Source organism: Nansenia antarctica (assembly GCF_963989245.1).
Source record: "Nansenia antarctica genome assembly, chromosome: 1".
In the NCBI taxonomy this organism is placed as follows: domain Eukaryota; kingdom Metazoa; phylum Chordata; class Actinopteri; order Argentiniformes; family Microstomatidae; genus Nansenia; species Nansenia antarctica.
Window position 1 is genome coordinate 23,488,022 of NC_137674.1, and position 27,773 is coordinate 23,515,794.

A 27,773-nucleotide genomic window follows, 5' to 3' on the forward strand; every position below is an offset into this window, starting at 1 on the left:
GTATCTTTTGGTGTAAGATCTCAAACACAATCTGGGAGAAAGGGAAATAAGATTGGGAGTACAAGATAGCCCTGCTTGAAATTGCACAAAAACTGATATTGGACATGAAAAGTAACACTGTCAAGGTTTTTTGTGTGCAAGTGTGTGTGCAAAAGGAAAAGGGCGAGAAAGAGAGAAGGATAGTAAATTAAAAAACCCTGACCTTAACCCCATCCAGGCTACAATTGAAGACAACAGTGGAAAGCAACAGACGAGATTTTTTGTTTACTCAATTTCACTAAATGGCAAAATCAATGTATGGAGGAAAACAATAGTATATCAAAATGTGAACATTGACATGACTGACTTCATGGCTCATGACTGGCTTACAGTACGTCAAGGGAGCAGTGATCTGACCTAGCGAACCTTGCTAACCTTGGGCCACCCACGAGTTACGATTGTCATTCCTGCCAGCACCAAGCCCCCAAGAGTAAATACAGGCGGCAAGGCCATGTCCTGGACAAAGCAGTGTCGGTGGCGGCGGCAGTCAGGCACTTTTCCAATGTTTACATGGCAAATACAAAGATCTTTCAAAAGGGGAGACAACATAAAACAAGGGAGGGGACAGAGTGATAAAAAGGGTTATTGTGACTGGAAGGGGCCTGCCCCCCAATTTTGGATTTCAAATCACAGCAGTGAGCAGGCCCAATGTGACAGAGAAGAGCTACCGACTGCTTGAAGCAAAACTAACTGGTAGAGATGAAATTCACACAACCGGTTTAAGTATGCTCTGTGGAAAAAGTCATCTCGGGCTAAAGAATTCCTCAGGAGGACTGGGGAAAAAAAGAGCAGATTTAGAAGCATTGAAAAGGGGACTGTTAAATATAAACAAAAGAGTAGAAGAAACCATGAAACAGAGAGTGAGCCTGGAAGTAGACACAGGAAACAGGCCTTTAAGCTCACAAGGTGGTTGGTGCTGTGACGCAGAAGGGATTGTGTGAGAACACATCTGCCGTGTACGCTGGACTACTCTGCACTAGTCCAAAAAATACTTCAAGGTCTCACTTTCCAGGTTGGAAAAGTTCAAAATGGCTCTGACAATCTTAGACATAGAAAGTAAAAATCACACAGTGAAAGAAAATAATAAAAGGAAAAGGTTTCACACAGTGAAACCAAAATGATAAAAGGAAGAAGAAACACATAAAAAAGGGGACACTGCGCTGAAACTCTCTAGAATCACGGCTCAGGTGATTGATTCCTTTGTATTGAAATGGACCTTATACTGCACTCATCAGTTGATGAATTAAGCAATGAGAGAGATATTTATTTAGGCTTCTTTTTCCTTCATAGATATAAATATGACTAAAGCACCAATATGGTGAATATAAATCAAGGAAGCCAGGGCAAGCCATCCTCTAAGGAATTGTCACCCCCCCCCACCCCCCATATTTCCCTATTAACCTTTAAGCTGAAAATAAGGCATTATGTGATTGATCAACTCAATCTGCTTTCTGACATGGACATTATTCTAATATAAATAACGTACATGTGTTCTAATAACCAGTAGTGAATTAATTGAGGAGAACTTTTAAAAACAATCTATTGGTTCATAGTTCATACGTGTCACTCCGTCTAATCCATAACCGACATGAAATTCATAAGACATAACACATTAAATTACATTTTGTTTATGAAGGAAAATAAACCGGAGGCCCCACAAACAACTCTTTGTGAGTCCGTTATGCAACTGGCTCTATCATTTGATCAATCGGGGGAGACACAATAGATATGTACATGTCAGTCTTTGGTACGGAACGGAACATTTAAAAAGTTATTTATATTATTAAAGTTCATTATTATTAAGTTAATAGGAAGAGGAAGGCTTGGGAATGCCTGAAACACTCAACCCCTCAAAATAACCGTCTCACAACAGACTTCAAAACCAACCCAACCCAACCTAGAGATCAGGAGGATGTGATTGGTCACTCCAACTACCAATGAAAGTTCCTCAGGACTCTGTGTTATCTTCCTTCGTATACTCCTCGACAAGCTTCTCGTAGGAGTGACCATGTTCAGACCCGTCGCTGGTGAAGACCGACTCTTCCGACTCAGAGCCCTGCTCCTCTTTGTACTCTGTCTCTGACTCAACGTTTTCATCACAAGTGGTGACGGACAATTTGGCTTTGGCGTCGTCATCATCGTCGTCATCGTTGTTGTCGTCGTCGTCGTCGTCCTCCAGGTTGTTGTTAAGGAAGTTCTCCTCGTCGATAAAGGTGATGTTTGCGTTCTGGAAGATCAGGGACTGGTATTCTTTCGAGTCCCACACACGACGACCACCGCCCATCCCGCCTCCACTTCCACCTCCCACTCCTCCCCCGCTCTCCTGGTCCACTTCTTTGTCTAGCTGGTTCTCGTACATCCTCTCCTGGTCGCCGTCCAGCTCCCCCTCCCCCTGGTCCTCTGTTAGCAGCATCCCGCTCTCGTTGCCCAGCAGGTAGTTCTTGGACTTTGAGAACGCCACGGTGACCCGGTCGCTGAAGCTGTAGCGCCGCTTCTGCCGTGGCGAACGGTCCAAGCTGAGGATGGTGTGGCCGTTGGACACGACGGCGTCGCTGTCGCTCTTGGAGCGAATCGTCTCCTTAGTCTTGTCGGCGCCACCGCCGCCGCCGCTGCAGTGCACCCCCCCCCCGGTGTTTTTCTTAGCACCGATCTGCTTGATGAGGTCGTTGTAGCCCTCTTGCTTCTTGGACAAGAAGCTGAAGATGTTGACGTCCTTGGCGGAGGGAGGCAGGTGCAGGGCCTTGTGGCTCTCCTTGTAATGCGTCAGCTCGTCCAGGGAGAGCTTACGCCGCCTCCGTCGTTTCTTCAAGGCCTTGTGTGCTTCAACGACCATGCGCACCTTCCAATTGAAGAACAGGGAGAGCCAAGCCAGGCCCAGGTAAATCCACACTTCCACAAAGTAACGGTAGAGGGTAGGGTAGTCGGCGTTAGGATCCACACCTGAAAAGAGTGGAATAAAAAAGTTAGATTTCAACAAATGTCAATGTCAAATCATGAATAGACCATTGTCTTTGAATTTACTGTGACTTATTTGTACAGCAATATAATTAAGCATAATCTCTTTTTTTTGTTTGCACAATAAATAATTTAACTTATAATTAGAACTGTTATCAAAGGTCAACTTGATGCCTCACAATACTTAGCCTATCAAAAGAAAGATTAGAAAATAAATTACATTTATGAAGGTGTATCTGGAATCAAGTGGAAACATTTTCTAAGGAAGGAGGAACATTTCTCAAGAACAAATTACATAATAATTACATAATAACACATCTGAAGAACAAATTACATAATAGACATATTACATAATAAAATCCAAGCACATTGGGCCAACACGTATGCACTTTTTCAAGAATGTCTACAATTATCTTAACTAATTTAAGTTTCTCACAGAGAATCATTCAAACCATTTTCAACACTTTGTTTGTGCCAACATTAGCTACATCTGACCTTATGTATTGAATGGAAGACCACTGTCAGCACACGCATGAAACAGAAGAAGAAGAAGAAGAAGAGGACCCTCAGGATTATCAAGGACCCCAGCCACACAAACCAGCAAACCTAAGGCATGGACTACACCTATATGGATATTTATAAGGCCTGGACTACACGTATATGGATATTTATAAGGCCTGGACTACACGTATATGGATATTTATAAGGCCTGGACTACACCTATATGGATATTTATAAGGCCTGGACTACACCTATATGGATATTTATAAGGCCTGGACTACACCTATATGGATATTTATAAGGCCTGGACTACACGTATATGGATATTTATAAGGCCTGGACTACACGTATATGGATATTTATAAGGCCTGGACTACACCTACACACAAAAACAGTTTGGTCTGTTTACGTTTTGAGTAACTGCCCAGTTTGATTACAACTGACTGTGCATGCCCATAACGTTCTTCTACGGTATTTGACAGATTGTGTTCAGTTTTGGCTTTTCTTATGGACAGAGATATTTTTGTGGTGTGGACATATTTTTTTTTTTAAACGAGGATGAAAATATCTGCTTAAAAACATATCCAGATACGTGTAGTCCAGGCCTTATAAATATCCATATACGTGTAGTCCAGGCCTTATAAATATTCATATACGTGTAGTCCAGGCCTTATAAATATTCATTACATACGTGTAGTCCAGGCCTTATAAATATCCATATACGTGTAGTCCAGGCCTTATAAATATCCATATATACGTGTAGTCCAGGCCTTATAAATATCCATATATACGTGTAGTCCAGGCCTTATAAATATCCATATACGTGTAGTCCAGACCTAAGCCTAAGAAGTTTACTGTTGTGCATCCGTACACTGGATGCAATAAAAGCATCCTGAAGTCTAAACCCCAACAAAAGCCAGTTGGTTGATAAAGTGGTGCGAGAGCTTACCTGCTACAAGATCACCAAAGCCAATTGTGGTCAGAGTGACAAAAGAGAAGTATAAGCCCTCCACGTAGGTCCAACCCTCCTGAGACATGAAGACAAACGGGGGGATGACCAGGTGGACCAGCACACCCCATAACACAAAGATGGCCGTGCAGGTAAACTGGGCCTTACGCTGAAAAACAAAACAGCAGGTTAAGGATGGACTAATGGACTATAACAGTGAAGGTAAACACAAGATTTTGTGACGTTAGAATTATAATGTCAAAATGTCGTTTTTTTTTTTTACATAATCTGATCCATTAGGTGTTTATTAATGCCTGTGTGGTGTTATTTTTTTAAATGTTGACATTTCTTAGTTAGTAATTCATAAAATACAAAGGTTCCATCTCACAAAATATAATGGAATGTAAAAACGTTGACGCTCAATATCTCTGAACTGCCCTAAACGGAGATAGAACCTTATCATTCTAAGCTCATAATTTGCTGGTGAATACCATTCTTATTAGACAGAAACACAACAAGAGAAAGATGAATGCAAGAAGTGAGATGCTCACTTGCTCCAAATGCTCATCCTTACCAGTGTTAAGCCTTTCTTGGTGAGGTACTGGCCCAGGTGCTTGGCCCGGCCTCCGAAGAACTTCCCCAGCTCACTGATCCAGGTGAGACATAAGGGCACCCCGAAGAGCCCGTAGAAGATGCAGAACAGCCGTCCTGCGGACGTTTTGGGGGCGATGTTCCCGTAACCTGTCAGAGCAGGAGGCGAGGGGTTAAGTGAAGTATTCAAAGTATCAGAATTCAAAGTTATAGTTTCCTCATAAAGGAAAAAGAAAAAAATCCTGGCACAAGAAACAGCACATTTCATAACCACAATTTATAAACTCATCTTCACTGAAGCTAAGTGACAGAGACTTGGCAAGGCAGAGAAAATATGTCAAGCATTGGAAGACCCTCAGGGCATTTCAAGATGTGGCATCGTACCAAAAGAAGAAAAATTACTCTGCTGACATAAACGAAACCAACCGTAAAGACTGGTCCTCTAATCAAGGTTTTTTGTCTGCTATGTTCTACTTAGATTGTACAGGCACAGACAACAAGGAATCCGCCCTAATAGAGCATCTATCTAGAGGTTACAAAAATAAATCCACAAATCATTGCAAGATAAACAATTTCCGTGTCTTGTTGACTTCGTGGAGACATTCCCTTTTCTCCCCAGCATCAAGTATGATTAGCAGACACAATGCAGTAAGTAAGCTCTATTCAATTAAATTAGACCACTTTGGTTTAGACCCTCAAAATCAAACAGCTGAAGTGCACGTGTCCTACAACCTACCGATAGTTGTGATAACAGTAGCAGCAAAGATGACCGCGTTGGGCCAGTTCCAGTTGTTGAAGGTCTTACTGCCCGTTATAGTGACACCCTGCCCCGCTGCGTCAGACACCATCTGGGGACAAAAGTAACAGTCAGTGAGTTGAGTGGAATTAAGCTGGAGGCACAATTGGAAATGGACTCCAACCGCATTCCTCTAGCTACAAACATGTAATGCTGCTGCAGCCTAAATGCACACACCCAACACCAAATGGTCAATGGACAATAAGGCAAAGCCGTGGGGGTGGGGGGGGTGTTGTGTGTTGTGTATGGAGTCCCATTTCTTCCACCACATCCTTCCTGTGAGCCATTGATAATATCTCCAGATGCACCGATGAGCTGGCCATTGCCAATGATTTGCTCCCAGACAGCAGAGTATCATCCCTGGCGATACCAGTCTTATTTAGGTCTTATTTGGGTTACATTGGGGAATAAGTAAAGAGCGTAAGTGGAAAACGTGGGGAAAACTCATTAACAATACTGTGAACTCTACTTCAGGAAGTAGCATTGCATATTTATAGAAAATTATCCTGATGTGACAAAACTAGGTCATGCTCTTTTCATATTCAAACTGTACTGGTGCACTTGGTATGAAAAACGTGAATGGGGGGGGGGGGGGGGGGAATGGTTTCCGTGATAATTAATCATTACAAACTGTGTGTGTGTTTGAACAGCCGCAGGACAACCTGAGGCCGTTCCCTCAGGTAGGAGCATCCCCAGCAACGGCTTCTGAACTAAACGGCAAATGGACTGACTTATATAGACATTTAGACATATATACTTATATAGTGCCTTTATCCAAAGCGCTTTACAACGGCCTCTCATTCACCCATTCACACACACACACACTCACACACCAATGGCGGCAAGCTGCCATGCAAGGCGCCGGCCGGCCCGCTCACTGGGAGCAATTTGGGGTTCAGTGTCTTGCCCAAGGACACTTCGACACGTGGCCAGCCGGGGCTCAAACCGCCGATCTGCCAACCTTGCGATCATTAGACGGCGGCTCTACCTCCTGCGTCACAGCCGCCCCCAGGATGGGACAACGCATTCCCCCAGACCAAAGCTCTCAAATGTCTCTAAATGTGCTCTTGAGGGGAAAATGCGCAGGGCTTGGCAAGAGGTGCTCGTGCCCCTAAGTGCTAGTAGTGCATAAGACGAAGACGCTCCACTCTTTGATAATGGGCCTGTGACAGCTCTGTAATTAGACGTGCACCAGGGGAGGGGATTCCTTTGCCTGCTGAATCAACACAGTCATCCTTCGTGTCCATTGGGATGCATGGCAAGGGAATTGGGGGGTAGTAGATGTCTCAGGAGGAGCAGTGCTGGGGGGCAGTAGATGTCTCAGGAGGAGCAGTGCTGGGGGGCAGTAGATGTCTCAGGAGGAGCAGTGCTGGGGGGCAGTAGATGTCTCAGGAGGAGCAGAGGTGTAACCTGAAGAGATGGAGGTCTTCAGTCTATACACACATTTGGCACCTAAGGTGGGTGCCAAAGAAACGTTGTACGTTCCAACCCCAACTGGAACTGTCCCCCCAGACCTGAGATGAGGGTTATAGGTGTCACACAGAATGTTGCCTTTAGTTGAAGGGGTCTGAATTATAGAGCAATATTGGGTCATCAGACTACCAACTGTGAGAAACTAACACCTGTTGACACCAGAATTTTTTTTTTTACTGACTGACCAAATAAAATGTGTCATATTTCTGCAGTGGTTTGGTTTGTTGGCAAAGCATGTGATCATGTGATCACAAAAAAGCTAACAGTAAGGAACTGACGGTAGCCAATCATTTAGAAAATGATAATTGCCCCAGACATTGGCCCCTGGCCTGAGCTAGAATACTCTTCCTGCTACGACTGGTGGATTGATGATTCACTTGCTTAGTCAAATGCATCGATTGTAAGTTGCTTTGGAATAAGGCGTCTGCTAAATGCCAAAAATGTAAAAAATGTAAATGTTAATTCTGTTAAGATACAGCTGCACAGAAAGGGATTGTTGTTGGTGAAAATGGCACTTACACAAAGCAAACCATTGTACGTCTTTGTTTTGTTCAGAGTAGATGACAAACAAACTCATCCTCGTCACAGTTATGGGAGCTCCGTTCCTCCAACATCTCTCAGGAATCATAAAATAGAAGCTTAGTCTCCGAATTGCATAGAGACAAAACATCCACAACCCTCCTACCATTACTCCACACTTGAGGGAAATCTACAAACTGCTGATTCACAGGAAAAGCAGACTGAGAGTGAGGGCAGGGGCTGAGCAGCTCATACCATGTAGCCTAGATGACAGATTACATCTTAAATTGAAGCCGGAAAAAGTCAACCATGTAATGGTCAATAACAAGTCCAACTGGGCCGACGGCTTCTAGGTATGGGAGAGAATACAGAGCGGCTGCTTTGTTCTTTCATCCCATCGCGGGGGTCATCTTTTTTCTTTTTTTTAAACTAACCAGTGCCAATTCAATGACAGGCTGTTGGAGCAGGCCTAAATAAGCTTCGCTGCACCCCCCCTACCACAGGGGGTCATTAACGGTCAGAAGGTCAGCCCAAGGGTCTAATCTAGGGTCAATCCAGGATCAAACAGGTGCAGAAAGAAAGAGGCCTTAAAGAGGCCATAAAGACAGAGCTATAGTATGTGTAAACTATGAAAGACACACTTTGTGTGGCCAGCAGCCACAGATCTGTTCTTTAGGAAGCTGTAAACTAGGTCAGTCACGACTCACACAACCACCCAGGAGGTCAGGTCAAATCCCTTCACGCCTGCGCCCCCAGTACCTAACTGACCTCCTCCCCCAGCATACCCCTTCCCGGAACCTGCGGTCTGCAGACATGGGCCTGCTATCCAACCCCCGGCCCGCACCAACCTACGGACCTTTGGGGACAGAGCCTTCAGCGTGGCTGCACCTACCCTCTGGAACTCCCTCCCCACAGTGATCTGCAATTTGAAAGTGACAGTTGAATCTAAGTGACAGTTAACACTAGAACAGCTATGTCTATGTTGCCTACTATAAGAGCCGCCTCGGGGGTCACATGACCATAGTCTTTACAATGGGAAGCTGCTATTTACACACAACGACCACTAGTTGGCCGCCTTGTAAATTAGCCTGCTTCCTACACAGAAATACGGCAAAATAGCTTCATACTAGCTTATCCTGATGTGGTTTTGAAAACGTAAGGATACTGGGTGGTAGAACGCACATATCTAGGACAAGTCATGAAAGGAGGGTCCTGAAATTTGATTGAGTGCAAAGATATAACATTTTTCTTTACTCACAAGTCCCCCCTCATGGCTGTTCTAGTGTTAATGAGGATCCCACTTATTGACAGAAAGGACTATTCACATGCAAAGTTACCCATCCAGGATGTTAACATGCTCTTTAGTACGTCAAGACAATAACTGCCATTGTGAATACGTGTTTTGGTAAACTACCACACCCCACTACCATGTTGGAATCCTCTCTGAAATGGTATCTAGATTTTTCAAACAATTCACCCCTGACATGTATAACATAAAAGAAGCAGAGAGAAGAGAGTACAGGGTATAATCCAGGGTGTCAGGTGAAATTAAACTATGTTTACTGTATAAACATCTTGTACATTTAGGGCCGGTTTCACAGACAAGGCTTAAGCCTAGTCCTGGACTAAATCACACTTTCAATGTAAAATCTCCATTGAAGATGCTTTTTAGTCCAGGATTAGGCTTAAGCCTTGTCTGTGAAACTGGCCCATAATCTTTAGTTACACTTAATCCTGAGCAAAATAATGGAGGACATTCCCCTAAGTTGCAGGGTTAGGCATTTTGCCAAGTAATGTCATATATGGAGTGCTATTAGACTCTTAAATTCACTGTCAGCCTCTAACCTGTTTGTAGTCTTAAATAACCCAATTGTCCAATATAATATATAACTGTGACTTCCCTTTCATGCAGCCATTTAATCTCATTTAATTTAATTATCTTATTCTTGGTTTTGTCTTTGTGTCATGTTCGTTACTGCTCTCAGAGGTATTACACATCTTTGCTAAAGATTACGAAGTGGAACTCAAAAGAGATCGGTAACCATTAACAAGTCTAAAGCATCGGCTACCAAAGCTTGAAAAATGGGATTCTGAAACAAATTATAAAAATTAAAAAAAAGAGAATAAAATCAGAAAACAATGGAAATTCCAAGTTACCACACAGTTCTCCAAAATGCAAACCCCCAGAATATTAGATAAAGGGCATTATATGACAAATGGGGAGAATCTGTCAAGAAAAGCACACAAAAAACAACAACAATAGTATTTATAAATGATTGCTTGACGCAAGTCACCCGTCAAGTAATTCAAAACGTCGGTTTGGGACCAATGCTACGGCTGCCATGGCTGCCATCCCCAAAACCCCAAAGAACCGCCATCCTCCTCTTTTTCCATGTGGACTTAAGCAGCTATGAGCAGCATGCCTCCGCTGACAGCCACAAGTAAGCCGCTACGCTAGCCCAGAGAGGCGCTAGTCGTTAGCAGCCTCGGGGGAGCTCAGGGATTTCAATGGGAGATTTCCAGAGAGGGAGAGAGAGGAGTGGGGGGAGAGAAGGATAGGTAGAGAGAGAGAGAGAGAGAGACAGAGAGAGAGGGAGAGAAGGATAGGTAGAGAGAGAGAGGGACAGAGGGAGAGAAGGATAGGTAGAGAGAGAGAGAGAGAGAGAGAAAGAGGGGGAGAGAGAGAGAGAGGCAGAGAGAGAGAGAGAGAGAGGGGGAGAGGAAGAGAGAGAAGGATAGGGAGAGAGAGAAAGAGAGAGAGACAGAGTGAGAACAAACCACTCACGGGCCGATGCTAATCCAGTGAACTGCAGAGGCTTCACTAGAAAGTAAAACACCCATCAGCTGGCTGCCCCTTGGGGCAGTAACCCGTAGGTGCCAAAGCAAGGTGCCAAATGTGTGTATAGACTGAAGACCTGAAGACCCATCTCTTCAGGTTACACCTTAACTGCTCCTCCTGAGACTTCTACTGCCCCCCCAGCACTGCGTCTCCTGAAGACACCCGCTTTTCCCCTCTACTGTGTCCCTAAAAACTTCTATTGCCCCCCTTGTACTGTTTCTATGTTTCTCCAGTGTCTAAATATTTAAAAAAATGAAAAAACAACCTAGGTTTAGAAGAAGGTGATAGAAGAAGGTTTTTCCTTCTACCAATGTCCCCGGGCCTGAGCTGGATTACTCTTCCTGCTACGACTGGTGGATTGTTGATTCACTTGCTTAGTATTCAAATGTATTGATTGTAAGTCGCTTTGGAATAAGGCGTCTGCTAAATGCCAAAAATTTAAATGTAATGTAAATGTGTGTACATGTATGTGTGTATGTGTGAGGTCTGTCTCTCTGGAGGGGCGTAAGGAGTAGGGGAAATCTTATATCGTGAGTTAGGTCAACTACTTCAGAGGATGGGTTGAGCAGTCAGAATCATTGTTAGAAATGGATAAAAAAAACAAATGTATGGAATTTCTATGAAGACATTGATAAAAATAAAAAAAATCAGTTGTTTAGTCTGTGAAGCCACGATTATGGTGTAAATGTTTGTTGTGTTATCTGAAACTTGGACCACCCTACAGGACAAGCTCAAAGAAGACCCTTCATCTACCTAACAGACACACACAAGTTACAGTATTAAGGAATTTTAGGTTAGTGTTTTATGATGTTCCTGAAATACTATATGACTATACCTACAGACAAAGTGTTTTCTTCAAGGAGCTGTTAACATGCATCTGTGCCCATCCCTCTCACTAGGTCCTGACTCCTGAGTTCCCACGGTTTGCAGGTTGCTACAGTGAGCTGAATATGACAACGCAAAGCAACGGTCTTAACATCCCACGATTGGCACCTTTAGAAAGTTGGCTGCTCCAAAATGTTTGTACAAAGTGAAGGCATGATTTCTCTGCAGGCAGTTCCTACAAACGTTGCTAGACACTAGCTCAGATCCCCCACTGCAGCATCCTGATAACCAAAGAACTGCAAAACCACAATGACAAACTCCAACTGTTATCAGGACAGCTGGCTGCAAAGAGGCGCTCCTCTGCGAAGGTACTTTTCCACTCTCTGCGTGAGCGGCTGAGCGTACAAGGCAACGGCGGTGGGGGACTGGGAACAGCTGCTAGCGAGGCAGATCGACTTTGTCGCAAACAATGGAGTCACTTATATCCCTTTCTCGGTCAGCAAACCGATTGCCAATATGGTGGGTGCAACAATCAATGCAGCCAGAAAACAATGTTGAGAAATGACTGTTTAGTGTTTAGTGTTTAGTGTTTACTGGAGACATTCGTTCCTCAATGCACGGGACAACGTTTCATGAACTGTTTAGAGTTGTACTGTGAATAGGTAAGCGGGGGGGAATGGTAAGTAAATATGCCACTAGAAAATAACAAATGCAACATTCAATATCTGCTCCTCCCTGCTAGGTCGTAAAAATGAGATTAGCTTATCCTGCAAGGAAATCAGTCCGACCACATCTATTTACGCAGAAATTAATCAAGCTGGAACCCCAAAAATGCCAATTCGCTTCCTTTTTTGTCTGTATGGCAGTGAAATCCCTAATTTCATCACCTCGAGGATGACAAAAAGCTACCATGGTGTTGCGAATAGGTCTAAAATTCTATTCAAAGAGGTCTAAAAAAGTAGGTATTAAATTTGACTTGTTGAAACTCGTTGGAACCCTGAATAGGATTAGACATAGGCCTCCTTGGGCCTGTTTGTCCACACTTCCAAAATAGGCTTCTCTGATAATAACATCCAAACATGATGATCAGATCCCTATGCAATCACCGTACAGTACATTTACACATCAGGGTTCCTACAAGTTTCAACAAGTCAAATTTAAGACCTTTTTAGACCTTTTTTTAGACCTCTTTGAATATCATTTTAGACATATGCCGGTGGTTCGCAACACCATATGATAGCTTTTTGTCATCCTCAAGGTGATGAAATTAGGGATCTCACTGCCATACAGACAAAAAGTCTGAAGGATAATTAATCCTATTTTATAAGTCCCATAATTAACATTAACTGTACACATTTGGCATTTTTTTGGTTCCAGCTTGATTAATTTCTGCGGAAATAGATGTGGTCTGACTGATTTCCTTGCAGGACAAGCTAATCTAATTTTTAAGTCTTAGAACCTAATTTTTTAGACCTAATAACAGAAATGTAGGACCTTTTAAGGTCCTATAAATCGGATTGCTGGATTTTAGACTTTACGGCTTTTTAAGACCAGCGCGGGAACCCTGACACATGGTATAACCCCCCCCAACGTGCATCCCTTTTGTCTCATATTTCTACATCACACGCGCATTTACTTCCCCCCCGCTTTAATTACTAGACTGTATGCACTTTTGGTAGCCAGATTGCGTCGCCAATGCTGTCTGATAACCTTTCGGATCTCTTCACCTCATGCAGGGGTGTGGCTGTATTCTGTTCACAGGTAGCATTCAAATGCACGGTGTGTCGTTGTAGTAAATAGTCTACCTCAAAGATCCATTCTGGTTAGCATCAACTGTCTATCAGGTTCTTGCAGAGTCAATTTGTATCAACGCAAGCTATGGAATAAATTATAATACGGTTCGCTGATGTACTGTTGTAACCTATTTTGTGGAGACATCATACAAGACAGTTTCTCTTGTTTCATTGTGGACCATTGTGTTGTATTCACATCCAGTTTAACTCGATTTCTGGTACCGAACATTACTTGTATTTTAGGAGAGAACGGATTCTTTCATTCAAACTCTATTTTACAGCATATATAACACCGTTATGGAGTTTTGGAGTTATTTCATGAATTCTTTGTTGCCTTTGTAGCCCCTACCCCCACTTCCAAACAGGGTATCTTGAGGTTAATTTCAATACCTTTCTAATACTTTTTAAAGACCTTGTCAATATTTTTCCAGACCTCACCGCCACTTGGAGCTGTAACCGTTTACATCAGTGACACCTTTAACTTAACAGTTTTAGTTTGCAATAGACTAGACCACTATCATACAACAGAATTTCCGGTTCATCTTTGTTTTTTAATAAAACTAATAAATTCACGAACTTTTACTAAAAGTTTTTAGGACTCAAACACTTTGGACAGAGTCTAATTCAGAAAAATACATACAAAATTCAAGACCTCATAAAACCGTGATAAGACTTTAATACTTATTAAGGGTCTTGATTTTCCAAAATTGATTTATCAACTTGTAATACTTTTCAAGACACCGCGGATACCCTGTTCATGAATTCTTTGTTGCCTTTGTAGCCCCTACCCCCACTTCCAAAGAACAGCCCCAGCTGAAGACATCACAGCTTTGAGGAATGAATGAGTGGGGGCATGCCGCTCACACAGGCACTGCATCACCCGCTGCTCCTGCTCCCTTTCACCTCTGTTTGCAGACCTCTCTAGACAGGAACTGTTCCATTCAGCATGTGTCAAGAAGTGTGTTTGCAAACAGTGTTCCAGCAGTTCCATGTTCAAAGTTTCTTGTTGTTTGACCACTCAAACATGATTAGTCATCGAGGCAGCTACCAAACTGCAGCTATTCAACGCCTCAACAGCTGAGAATGTCACTGTTGCTGTTCGGTTACGACGACTGCGAATGGCCCCCTGGATTTGAGCATAAGTTACCTTTTCCTGCTATGACTGGTGGATAGATGATTCACTTATTTAGTCAAATGTATTTGTTGTAAGTTGCTTTGGAATAAGGCGTCTGCTAAATGCCTAAAATGTAAAACTGTAAATGTTACTGCTACCTAGGTACCTCGGGTTTTAAGTCACGGTTCGGTGCGTTTTCGGTATAACAGGGTCAAAATTATCACAAAACATTTGTATTATTATTAATATTATTAAACAGTGGTGTACTAAACAAATAGTGGGTCTTTCTTTCTTTTTTATTGGAGAATAGAAGTATATAAGTCAGGTATAAGAATATATAAATGTCAAATACAAGGTATACAATTGACTTCAAAATAAGTAAAGGGGGGGGGGGTCTTTTTTTCTTAAATAAAATAAAGTCTGTCAATACTGCTGCAACCTACTAATAAAAAAGTAAAATTTACTGAAAAGTAAATCAAATTAATATTCTCTCAATAAAGAATATAATAAAATTAAACATCCATTAAGGTGCAGCATTTAGAAAATGAACTGTACTTGAACTGAACTGTACTTGTATTCACATAAGCAGCTTTCAACATCACATTAGGACCTGCCAGCTTGTACTGACATTCATTGTATTTTCTATGCAATATCAAATCAAATCAAATCAAATTTTATTTGTATAGCGCATTTCTCACAAGATGCGACTCAATGCGCTTTACATACTGACAGAGCCGCAAGCAGGCAAAAGTAAAAAACCTGTACACTATGTAGCCAGGAAAATTCCCTTGCAGCCCTCTACTCATAGAGCGACTACTAGCCAGTTTGCCTACCAGCACCCAGCTCTAGTCCAATCAAATTACTTGGTCGCTCAATGACGTTGAACCCAGTGTGAGCAAATTTACGAACGCAGCGCTTGAGATACACCTGATTACTTAAAATAAAAATAAAAAGTTTTGCATGTGCAGTACAACGCTGTATCATTTGGTACACACGCGAACCGAACGGCCCGTACCGAAGATTTTCGGTATGAATACGTGAAACGTTACACCCCTACTGCTACCTGTTCATCTAGCTAAAAACACAAATGTTGACCTGTCATTCCTACTGTCACAAGCCTACAGTGCAGACTTTCAGGCTGAACCATGTAGGACAAGCCTACTCACTGTGAAACGTTGCTGGCCACATAAATGTTGTTCATTGTTTGGTAATCCCTAATGAAACCATACGAGTTCAAGGTCTAGATTATGTTACTGATATTGTTGTTGAAGTTCCAAGAAAGCAATCAAATTCAGTTTAGTGAAAGAGGCAATATAATAAACCAATAAATTCCATGTATCGAGCTGTTTCCTTTCTGGCATTTCAGGATAATATTCTGTGGAACTACGGCACAGTAGACAATAATTCACTGGCTCATATAAAGCAATGTTTTGGTCGGTAGCTTCATCAGGGTTTACAGAGAGGGTCTGTTTGCGCACCTATAAGGGAACCCATACATGTCTGCCCAATTGTCTTGGATCATGTCATTATAATCGTCCAGCAGCAACACATTTTGTAGATTTACATTAGTGGCTTGTGCCAACACTGACTGTATTCACATAGGGCACCAACACAGTGTTTCAGCGGAGCCATTTGTCCATTTTAGAAACCCAACATTATCCTTAAAAGTAAAAAAGCCCTCTCAGTGAGGGCTAACGAGGGGCCTTCCCCTACCCCTTCCTGGTTTCTTGTAGACGAGTGATTCCTTGCAGCCATTGCTCCATTGTCATTCAACCAATTGGCATTAACATTCAATTAGGTCATGTTCTCACATGAAAGTCCGAAACGAATCCCGGAACAAGTGGATGAGTTCGCAACATTGTTGCATAAATTATTTCTCACAGCCCTTTATGTAAACGAAGTAACATACGCAATCGAAGCAACAGACGAAGCAAGTGATGGATGCGTCGTTTCTAACCGGAGCGAAACCCCCCTTTTCAAGCGGAGCATCCGTTGGTTCTTTGCTGCGGGAGCGACTTCGAATGCGCGTTCTCACAGCTCCAAACAACGCAGAGCAATTTTTTTTAAATCCTAAACTCCGATTCCAAGTGAAGCAAATGTTCTAGTGAGAACACACCCTTAATCTCAAATCTGAGTTTGCACGTAGGTCTTCACTTCAAAAAGTTGGAACTGAAATGTGTCTGGTCTTTATAAAATCCAGCTCAAGTGAGACTAAGCAGTGGGTGTACAATCTAAAGCAAACTGTAGCAAGTAGGCATGGAATAAACCCCAACACAATTAAACTGTTGCTTTCAAGTGCCAAAAGTAACTAATGTTCAAGGACAGCATCATGAAACTGAGGCCCTCACTGGGATGTGCAGAATCAGCTGAGTATTCAGAAAGGTTAAAGGTTATCTTGATGAGATGAGGTAACAAGGTTATCTTGATGAGATAACAAGGTTATCTTGATGAGATGAGGTAACACAGTTATCTTGATGAGATGAGGTAACAGTCAGCTACTCACACTGAACCTTCAGAAAGGTTATCTTGATGAGAAGGTAACAGTCAACTACTCTCACACTGAACCTTCAGAAAGGTTATCTTGATGAGAAGGTAACAGTCAACTACTCTCACACTGAACCTTCAGAAAGGTTATCTTGATGAGATGAGGTAACAGTCAGCTACTCTCACACTGAACCTTCCACACTCACTACGTCTGACTCACTTGGTCAGACAGCTTCTTTACAAAATTACGGCCAAATTCAATAAGATTCATTTGTTTGATTTCACAAAGAAAAACAAACAAACATTAAAGGTATAACAAAATGATAAAATAAAAAGTTTAAGAGAAATAGGTAGAAGTATACAAGTGCAGTTTGTACCTTGTGCACAACACTTATATAATAGTGAATCTATCCAGGAAAGCAGATTTATAGAGCACTGTTATCAGGGTTCCCACTAGGGCTGGGCAAACGATCAACATTTCTTTTTCGATAATCGTAAGAATTAACGATCAATTATCGATTAATCGATAAGCTTTTTTTTTCCTTGGGGAAAAAACTTTATTTGTGTTGCTATTGCACACATTCATTCATTCACATTCAAACTAGACACTACAGTCAGATAACAATCCTCTTAAACAAGGCAGTGAGTAGCTTAAATTGTTTAACTTAAAAACACATTTTACGTTATAAATAAAAATATAGAAAATAAGTAACTCACCATAGGAGCAGTAAAAAAACAGTTACTCACAAATAGGAGGATGACTGAAAACGTTAGTGTCCTTAAGAGCGTCCAGCTTAACTTAAATTTAAACTCCAGCGAGAGACTGTAGGCGGCAGGCCTACTGGTTCTTGTTCAGAAAGATGATCATGTTAACATGTTCAGGGGTGAGAGACGAACGCAATCTGGTGACACGTGGACAAACTAATTTCCATTATTATTATTATAATTATAATTATTGTTTTTTTAAAATAACGATTATCGAGCAAAATATTTTGTGATCGACCAAGATCCTTATCGATCAATTATCGATCGTCGATCATTGATGCCCACCCCTTGATGTCCACACCTTCTGAAACATCACATTCAAGCACTTTTCAAGGACTTTCAAGACTCAATTCCCTCAAATTCAAGGACCCAACACGGCATAGTTTGAGACAGATCTAGATGAGAATTTATATAATTGGAACTATCCGCTCACAGACAACAATTAAAAAGAGAGGCTTTTGAATGTAGCGACTTGAACATGACTAGATGGTCTCTATAATTACATAAAACATTTTTTAATATATATTTTTTTTAGAGAGAGAGAGAGAGAGAGAGAGAGAGAGAGGGGGGGAATTCAAGCACTTTCAATGACCCATGTCTATTTTCAAAAACTTTCAAGGCCTTGATTTTTCTCTTCTCAAATTCACAAACTTTCAAGGATTTCAAGGACCCGTGGGAACCCTGCTTTCTATATGCACTGTTCTATATGCACTGCGCTCTTGGACTCTTGACATAATAGGTTGTCCTCTGATCTTCACTGGCCGATCATGCAGAACACCAGCTCATTAAATTCCTGTTTCCACTTAGGATAAGGTATAGCCACCACTCCCTTAAATTAACTTTTACAATAACTTTTTAAGGGCTTGATGGGCCATAAAACCCAATCCAGTTAAGGCCCTTGTAAAACAGCTACCTCTCCACCTCAAGGCTTTCTGTAAGCAGTTAATCACAGGAGGAGCACATCTCAGTATTGAGTGTCCTATTACACAGGTATCAGTTATTAATTAAACAGGGTAGGCCAAAGTGCAAGTTGGTGATTTTATTCTAGATTTTCCACATTATACTGAGTAACAACACTTGTTGCAAACAAGTACCGAGTACCTCCAGCCTAATGCCAGGAAGACGCTGCCAATTTAAAAGGATTTTCTTGTTGCCGAACAATTTTCTGAATCGGCATGAAATCCTAAGGATCAGGGGTGTCAATGTTGTCCGCTGGGTGGTTTTCTGGAAAAAAAGCAAGTCTGTAGACATCTTGGTTTGATGAATGTAGCAGCGACTACATTCATCATTCATCATGTTATTGACGGCCATTATCAAGGTCAAAGGTCAAACTCAATGTAGAAAGACAGGGCTGGCAGTAGCAGTGCAGCAGCAGTAAATGGACAGCGCCTTTATCCAAATCGCTTTACAACGGCCTCTCATTCACCCATTCACACACCAATGGCGGCAAGCTACCATGCAAGGCGCCGGCCCGCTCACTGGGAGCAATTTGGGGTTCAGTGTCTTGCCCAAGGACACTTTGACATGTGGCCAGCCGGGGCTCGAACCGCCGATCTGCCAACCTTGCGATCATTAGACGGCGGCTCTACCTCCTCTGCCACAGCCGCCCCATGCAGCAGTGCCACAGCAGACACACTGTCTGTATGGACACGCACACCTGAGAGCAGAAACACTGTCTGTATGGACACCACACACCTGAGAGCCACAGCAGCTCCCCGACACATGAGTTAGAGGTGTGGCCAGTGTGGCCCTGGAGGGAGTGCATGTCAACTTCACTGGGAAGGTGATGAAAGGAATAAAAACTGAAATAAATCATTTTCTATCATTCTATCATTCTGACAATTCACATTCTTCAAAATAAAGTAGTGATCCTAACTGACCTAAGACAGGGAATGTTTACTAGGATTAAATGACAGGAACTGTGAAAAGAAATGTCCATTTAAATGTATTTGGCTAAGTAAGTAGCCTTGAGAACCGATGGTTCTGGAGCCTAATGGCCCTCATGGCAGGAGCCTATATCCTGTTTCCGTAGCGTGAGGCGGCTTACTTGTAAGTACACCCCCCTGGACATGAGGCTGGTATGTTGCAGGGTCTTACGCAGGGTCCCCAATCCAACCCTTAATGCTGAGTGCCAAGCAGGGAGGCATTGGGTACCATTTTTATAGTCTTTGGTATGACTCGGCCAGGGATCAAACTCACAACCTCCCAAACTCAGGTTGGACACTCTGGTCATGTTCTCACATGAAAGTCAGAATCGAGACCCGGAGCAAGTGGATGAGTTCGCAACATTTAATGCATAAATAATTTCTCTGATTTGCGTTCTCACAGCCCTTCATGTAAACGAAGTAACATACGCAATCGAAGCAACAGACGATTGGTCCGAAAAATTGAGAATTGCCCGTTCGTCCCGCTCTTATCCAGATCAACACGCGTGCGCTGTTGTTATCCTATGGACAGCCTCGAGCAGCGTTCTCACCAAAAGCGAAGGGAAGCAAAGTGATGGATGCGTTGTTTCTAACCGGAGCGAAACCACCCTTTTCAAGCGGAGCATCCGTCGGTTGTTTGCTCCGGGAGTGACTTCAAACGACGCAGAGCAAAGCAAATTTTATCCTAAACTCCGATTCCAAGTGAAGCAAATGTTCTAGTGAGAACACCCCCTCTAACTGCAAGGCCACTAAGCTGGTACACGTATTTGGCTAAGGTGTGTAAACGTCTGACTTCAACTGTACTCTTAACATGATGCAGCTACCACTATACTTCACACCAGGGAAGGTGCGGAAACTGCACTGCTAACTATGAGTGACTTGAAGAAAAGAGTGTCATACCAAAGGGTCGGAATACTTATGTATATTAGGTAGCAATAGGTACACTCACCGAACACTTTATTAGGAACACTTTCTCATTCATTCAGGTGGTGTAATGGTGTGGGGAATGTTTTCTTGCCACAGCCTATTTGAGTATTGTTGCTGACCATGTCCATCACTTCATGGTCACAATGTACCCATCTTCTAATGGCTACTTCCAGTATGACAATGCACCATGTCACAAAGCAAAAGTCATCTCAAACTGGTTTCATGAACATGACAATGAGTCCAGTGTTCTTCAGTGGCCTTCCCAGTCACCGGATCTGAATCCAATAGAACACCTTTGGGATGTGGTAGAACGGGAGATTCACAGCTTGAACCTGAGAAATCTGCAGGAATTGCGTGATGCAATCATCATGGACCAGAATCTCAAAACATCAACATCTTGTGGAATCAATATCATGAAGAATCTAGGCTTTTTTGAGAGCAAAGGGAGGCCCTACCCAGTATTAGTATAGTGTTCCTAATGAAGTGTACAGTGAGTGTATTTCTGTATTTAAAGTTTGCTTCGGGTGATCAGCAGATAACACTAATGAATGCCGCAAACTCCATGCATAAAATAAAAGAGAATGCCCAATAATGGATGTAAGAACTTTCTTCTTTTGATTCAATAAAGCACAAATAGGCTGGGGCTGTACGCAATGCCAAATAAATACAGTATTTCAAACAAGAAAACAGAATTGAAAGACAACAGCAGCAGCAGCGAAGGTCAACATTGTTCCCACCATAGTTTTACTGTTTCGGTTTACATATGGAGATAGGTCTGCCCCCTCCGTTCACACGTGACATGTCGGAAGGTCACTACATTATTCAGACTGTCCAAACTATGAACCTGACTGCCTGGGTTCATCTGTGATGCTCTGCGGCATTCATGCACCATTGGTGTTGGTAAAATCCACAATATTATTTATCCATAATATTATGTCGCTATCTCACTGACCTGGGAGGTATTCCATCAAGGTCACTAAAGGAGAATCCAGGCTTATTTTGATAAGTCTCACGAGACACCAAAAATAAGGCTGGATTTTTTTCAATAAATCTTTCTTATAAATCTCACGACATTGATGGAATCCTACCCTATTCTTGCATGTTGCTCCCCTATTGTGGCTGAAGTTTTGACATGTCAGCCACTGTCAAAGTTATGTGTCTTATGCCTAGTTCTTGAATGTTTTTTGCTTTTCTAATAGGATTTTTAAATTTCTTGCAGGGTAGTGATGGGATCACATTTTTTGTAATTTAACAACAGTACACCTTCCGGTGGGAAAATCCGAACATTTTGATTGGTTGGCAACAGTGAAGGGTTTGTGTTCGTTTGATTCTATACTCCAAAAGTTTGGATTTTAAATCAAACTACTAAATTAGTTTACTTGTAAGTGCATAAGTGAAGTTATGGGTGGTGGCACTAATTTTGAATTTCCAGTGTTTTGTGGCTTTGACAAGCCATAACTTTTCACTTAACTTTGTTTGTTGAGCTCACCGGTGCTTTTTTCCCCCTTTTTAATTATGTTGACTTTGGCATGCCTAAGGTTTTGGCTCTGTTTCTGATAGTTTGCTTCCTTAACTTGACACCTCTCCTCTCCTCACGTTGACAGACACCAACAGTAGCTTTCGTATGTCTGGACAAATGATGACGATACTTCTGGTGCCCTGAAAAAGGGGGATTATGGATTAAAAAGTGTTGTCATTTCTAAATGGTGAAACGTATGTACACAAAGCTGAGAATCTCTACTTCAACCTCAGACTAATTTAGTAGTTTGATTTAAAATCCAAACTTTTGGAGTATAGAATCAAACGAACACAAACCCTTCACTGTCCCATTACTTATGAAGGTCACAGTATTTGATGTTGGAGCACGGTTTTGGAATTCATCAGTTGGATCAGAAGAATATACAGAGAATCTGTCCTTTAATTTCAGTGCTAGCTATTGAACCCCTGGCCCCTTCACTTTTTGCTATGCTACAACCTTCGGAAATCAAATAAATTATATTTTTTCCCTTATCAATCTACACACAATACCTTATAACGACAAAGCAAAAACAGGTTTAGAAATGTTTACATGAACAATGAAGAATTTGAATGGGACGTTGGCTGACTTTACAGGGGCATTAGGCTCCTGCCAGTATCACCTTTGATATTGCAAAATTGGAAGCTAGAATCGGTTCCTACAGTACCTGCCCGTCTGACTACTATGGGATCGAGAGCCTTCAGCCGTTCTGTCTCCTAACACTCTGGAACTCTCTGCCACCTAACACTCTGGAACTCTCTGCCACCTAACACTCTGGAACTCTCTGCCACCTAACACTCTGGAACTCTCTGCCACCTAACACTCTGGAACTCTCTGCCACCTAACACTCTGGAACTCTCTGCCACCTAACACTCTGGAACTCTCTGCCACCTAACAAACGCAATATTGACACTCTCACCACTTTCAAATCCTGTCTTAAAACACACCTTTTCACAATGGCTTACTTAGTTACTTAAATCTCCTGTATTTTGTTTGTTGTTATATCTGATTTTGCTGTTTTTATCTGATTTTGCTTTGTTGATTTTAATGTTTTGATATGTGGTTTTAAACTGTCTTGTAAGGTGTCCTTGAGAGCCTTGAAAGGCACCCATAAATTAAATGTATTATTATTATTTATTATTACCTTTAATTTGCAGTTAAAAAACAGTAAAATGACCTTGCCCTACTTGGGGACCCAAACACCAGCCCGTCACATTTTGCAACCTTATGCAATAAGGAGTATAGTATTGTAATAAGAGTATAGCATTGTATGTTGCCACAAATACTTGGAATTGTAATCCTTTGAATTCAAGGAATCCTCCTTGAATATGTCTGTTTGTTCTTTTATATACTGGTTAATATAATGATGGCTAAAAATGATGACAATATCGACATTACTCCATGACTCATAAGCCCACAAATCCTTCTCTAACAATTGTGGAAAAAAAAAAAGAAAAAGAAAAAAAAGACTTATGAAACTGGCGAAATACAATATAAAATCAACCACTTCTTTGACCCACTGTAATCATGTCTGGTGTGTTTTGAAATCCCAGCATAATGCATTAGTTCGTGATCTTAGACTGATACGGTTCTATCTCCGTTTAGGGCAGTTCAGAGATATTGAGCATCAAAGTTTTTACATTCCATTATGTTTTGTGAGATGGAACCTTTGTATTTTCAACCAAGGTTCCATCTCCAACTGAAAGGCCTACAGCGCAGGATTCTTCAGACTCAGCACAGGCAGCTGAACTGCTCACAGTGGATAAACTCTCCCCACAGTCCTGCGACTCATCACAGCCTACAGTAAAGGGCCCTCCAAACTCATCACAGCTGGCTGAAGTGCGTGCTGCAGATGACTTATCAATCTCCCCATCGCAACTGCCTAAACTGCGCTCCACAGTCGCCAGGGCAAAACTAATCATTAGCCAACTCGTTGAACCCCCACTAAGGCGACGGTCCAGCCCCTTTTCTCTCCCCCCACCCTCCCTCCCTGCCCCCGACCCCCCAAACCACAGAATTGAATTCAAAATCCTCCTAATTACATACAAATCACAAAATGGTCTTGGACCAAAATACATATCAGATCTCCTCCCACCCTATATTCCCGCAAGGTCCCTAAGGTCAGCTGAGACAAATCAGCTAATAATTCTAAGAGTAAAAACAAAACACGGTGCAGCAGCTTTCAGTCACGCTGCTGCATGCTCCTGGAACAAACTCCCTGAAGAAATCAAACAGGCCCAAACCCTTAAAATATTTAAATCCAAGCTAAAAACCTTCATGTTTTGCACCAGTTATGATTAAACACAAACACTTCTATCAATGTCTTTTTTCCATTAACTATTGTCTTTTTAAATGTTTTATCTATTTACTTCTTATATTTGCTTTTATTCATTGTAATTTTTATTTTCTTATGCTCCTCTTACTGTATTTTTAAATAATGCATGTAAAGCACTTTGAATTGCCCCTGTTGTATGAAATGTGCTATACAAATAAACTTGCCTTGCCTTGCCTATTTTATGAATTACTAACTCAAAAATGTCAACATTTTAAAAACACCACACAGGCATTAATAAACACCTAATGGATCAGATTATGTATAAAACTACATTTTGACAAATGGAGATAGAACCTTATAATTCTAACGTCACGAGTTGACTTTTCAAAGCCCACGGGACTGGGCAACGCTCAAAGTTGACCTGAAAGGTCTACTGGCCTCCTCCACCTCCTCAGGTTACTTATAAGACCACAGCTCTAACAGCTGCCACACAGCACCAACAACTGTCCCATAGGAGACTACAAACATCTCCCTTCCAGCAATTCTCTTCCTTTACGCTCCCCATTCATCTACCCTGAAGGGATTTGGGAGTTGCAAAGGTGCCATCATGGATAGGGGAGGAGGCATGGAGATAGAGAATGCGTGCAGATACCATTTCACTCTGCAATACAAAAAGGAGGGACAGAAAGGGGGGTAGGAGGGCTGGACAGGATGTAAATCATTCTAATACCTCAACATGTGGGATAGAGAGGAGGACATGTTAAGACATGTGCTCTGTTTTTGGTCAGATGCAATTCAGAAGAGAACTATCCACATAATTCATTCTTTCAAATCAAGCCACGAGTCCCATGTCAAAATATGAGCACTTTCCAAGACTTAGCAAAATCTCAAAACTGTAGTCAGAATAGGAATTCATCTGATGCTCTGATGTCAAGAATGCTTCTCTCCTTGGTTTTCATGTCACTTAGATAAACGACACACACTTAATTCCTGCATCTCACATAGCAATACAGTACATGTTCCAGAGAAGGTAGTGTATTGTTCTTACAAGGAAGTCTATTGTTACAGGGTGGCATGCTCAACCTGTTTCAGAAACAATTTCCACTCCTAAGGAAAACCCAAGACATTTCACAGAGAAGGGAAATTATTTATGACACATTTTAGGATCAAATATTCATCTGGGGGGGGGGGGGTTGGTGGGGGCTGTTTAAATCTGCCTCTGTCTAAAACTCCTGAAATCCCTCATAAAGCAAGGCGATCAGAATACTCACACACAAATTGAGAATAACATTACATTTACATTTTACATTTTTGGCATTTAGCAGACGCCTTATTCTAAAGCGACTTACAATCGATACATTTGAATACTAAGCAAGTGAATCATCAATCCACCAGTCGTAGCAGGAAGAGTAATCCAGCTCAGGCCCAGGGCCATTGAAAGAAGGAAAAACCTTCTTCTAAACTTAGTTATTTATTTATTTTTACACTGGAGAAACAGAGAAACAGTACAAGGGGGGGAATAGAAGTTTTTAGGGACACAGTAGAGGGGAAAGCGGGTGTCTATAGGAGACGCAGTGCTGAGGGGCAGAAGATGTCTCAAGAGGAATAATAAAAACAATAACAATCATAGCGAAGTTCTCACACCACGTACGTCATTGTGTGGTGATGACTCTAGTGTTTACATTGCTGACACAGAGCGACCATAGAGGTCAATGACACTAGACCCACTTTGCTACGAGCGTTATAATTTTTTTACAGGGGGTACAATTGTAGGCTTAGGAACACTGAGTACTTAAAGACTGGGTTCCAGAAGGTCACACCCAGTATCATATCCCTGTCCTAGACAGACTACAGACATACTGAAACAGTGGTATCTAAACATCATAAATGCAATCGAACCAACCAAGCAATAAATGCAATAAGTGTACCTAGACACTTAATTTTGTTGAGCAACCCATGAACAATTGAGGGAAACGAAAATGAAAGTGGCCAGGGTGGGATTGGAATAGGTTGTTAATGATGTATATTATGACATTAAGACATGAATTCACATGTTGGCAACGCAGTAATCTGATGGTTTATGGGATATGAATTAATGGATTAAGATGAGCTGATCCCGTGTTCAGGGAGACCTTGGTTGGCAAGGCTGTATGAATCGGGTTGGTGAACAATGCAATTTAGATTAGATTAGATTAGATTAGATTAGATTAGATTCAACTTTACTGTCCTTGCAGAGTACAAGTACCAGACAAGGAAATGCAGTTCAGCATCTAACTAGAACTGCAACTTGTCTCTCTAGGACACACTGCACCCTCACTCACAGTTAAATGGTAAATGGTAAATGGACTGCACTTATATAGCGCCTTTTTTGCTGCTCCAAAGCTGCTCCAAAGCGCTTTACAACGGCCTCTCATTCACCCATTCACATACACATACACATTCACACACCAATGGCAGCAAGCTACCATGCAAGGCGCCGGCCCGCTCACTGGGAGCAATTTTGGGGTTCAGTGTCTTGCCCAAGGACACTTCGACATGTGGCCAGCCGGGGCTCGAACCGCCGATCTGCCAACCTTGCGATCAGTAGACGGCAGCTCTACCTCCTGAGACACAGCCGCTCCTAAACCTGCAGCAGTATCTGCCCATCTGCACTATACCTGCTGCTCACCTGCACTTTATGAAACTATTTTCAATGACGGACACTCACTCACTTAGTTCTGTTATTGCACCTTATGTATTGCTGATATGTATATACTTGTGTCATCAGTCATCACTGCATTGTTGAGAGGAACCATGTATAGTTTAATACCTGTATCCAGTGCATAAGACCAATAACATAAATTGACTTGACAATGAATGCAATATTATCTATAATTGTTATATATATATATATATATATATATATATATATGAACAATATGAACAATGACAATAGTGGTAATTGGCTCAGTATAATAGAGTAAAGTGGCTAAAGTATATATATATATATAAATAATCGTCGCTCACATGTAATGAATTATTATAAACAAATTATCATGTTACTGTTTCATGCGGTGAAATATTAAATTGTCATTGATAGGTTGCTACAGTTGGCCAGTAATAGATCAGATCCTAGGGCTGGCTGCGGGCACATACAGGGCAAGTGTAAAAACAAACCAAAAAAAGTTTGGGCTACAACACTCAAAGGTCTCCGCGTGTGGAGAAGCGACTGTGACGCTACTGAGGTGCAGCGAAGGTTTCTTTTCATACCTGCAATATCTTGTCCAAATCATCTTTCGTGAGACAGGGATATTCTTCAAGTATTTTATCCTTTTGTTTAGTGTATGTGTTTGCAGCGAGCTTCCAATTCGGTTCCTCGAGGACTTGGAATATTGCTGCCCCAATGGACAGGTAGAAAATGATTGCAGAAGTCAACAGAGGACCTTTATCCACCATAATGAAGCGCTATGGCTCAACTTTCAATCGCGCGAGAGGGACTCCAATTTAA

At 41.9% G+C, this 27,773-nt stretch overlaps 1 protein-coding gene across 1 annotated transcript; it reads right to left on the minus strand.

Moving 5' to 3' along the window:
• Window positions 1-1,987: 1,987 nt before the first annotated feature.
• LOC308166325 (potassium channel subfamily K member 5-like) lies at window positions 1,988-27,773 on the minus strand (the record flags this gene model as incomplete). The annotated part of the gene is made up of 5 exons (XM_080540593.1): window positions 27,536-27,773; window positions 5,772-5,883; window positions 5,019-5,185; window positions 4,445-4,613; window positions 1,988-2,979 (listed from the first exon to the last, which is right to left on the minus strand). The coding sequence occupies exons 1-5, from the start codon at window positions 27,719-27,721 to the stop codon at window positions 1,988-1,990; spliced, it is 1,626 nt and encodes a 541-aa protein (XP_080396719.1). The 5' UTR covers window positions 27,722-27,773.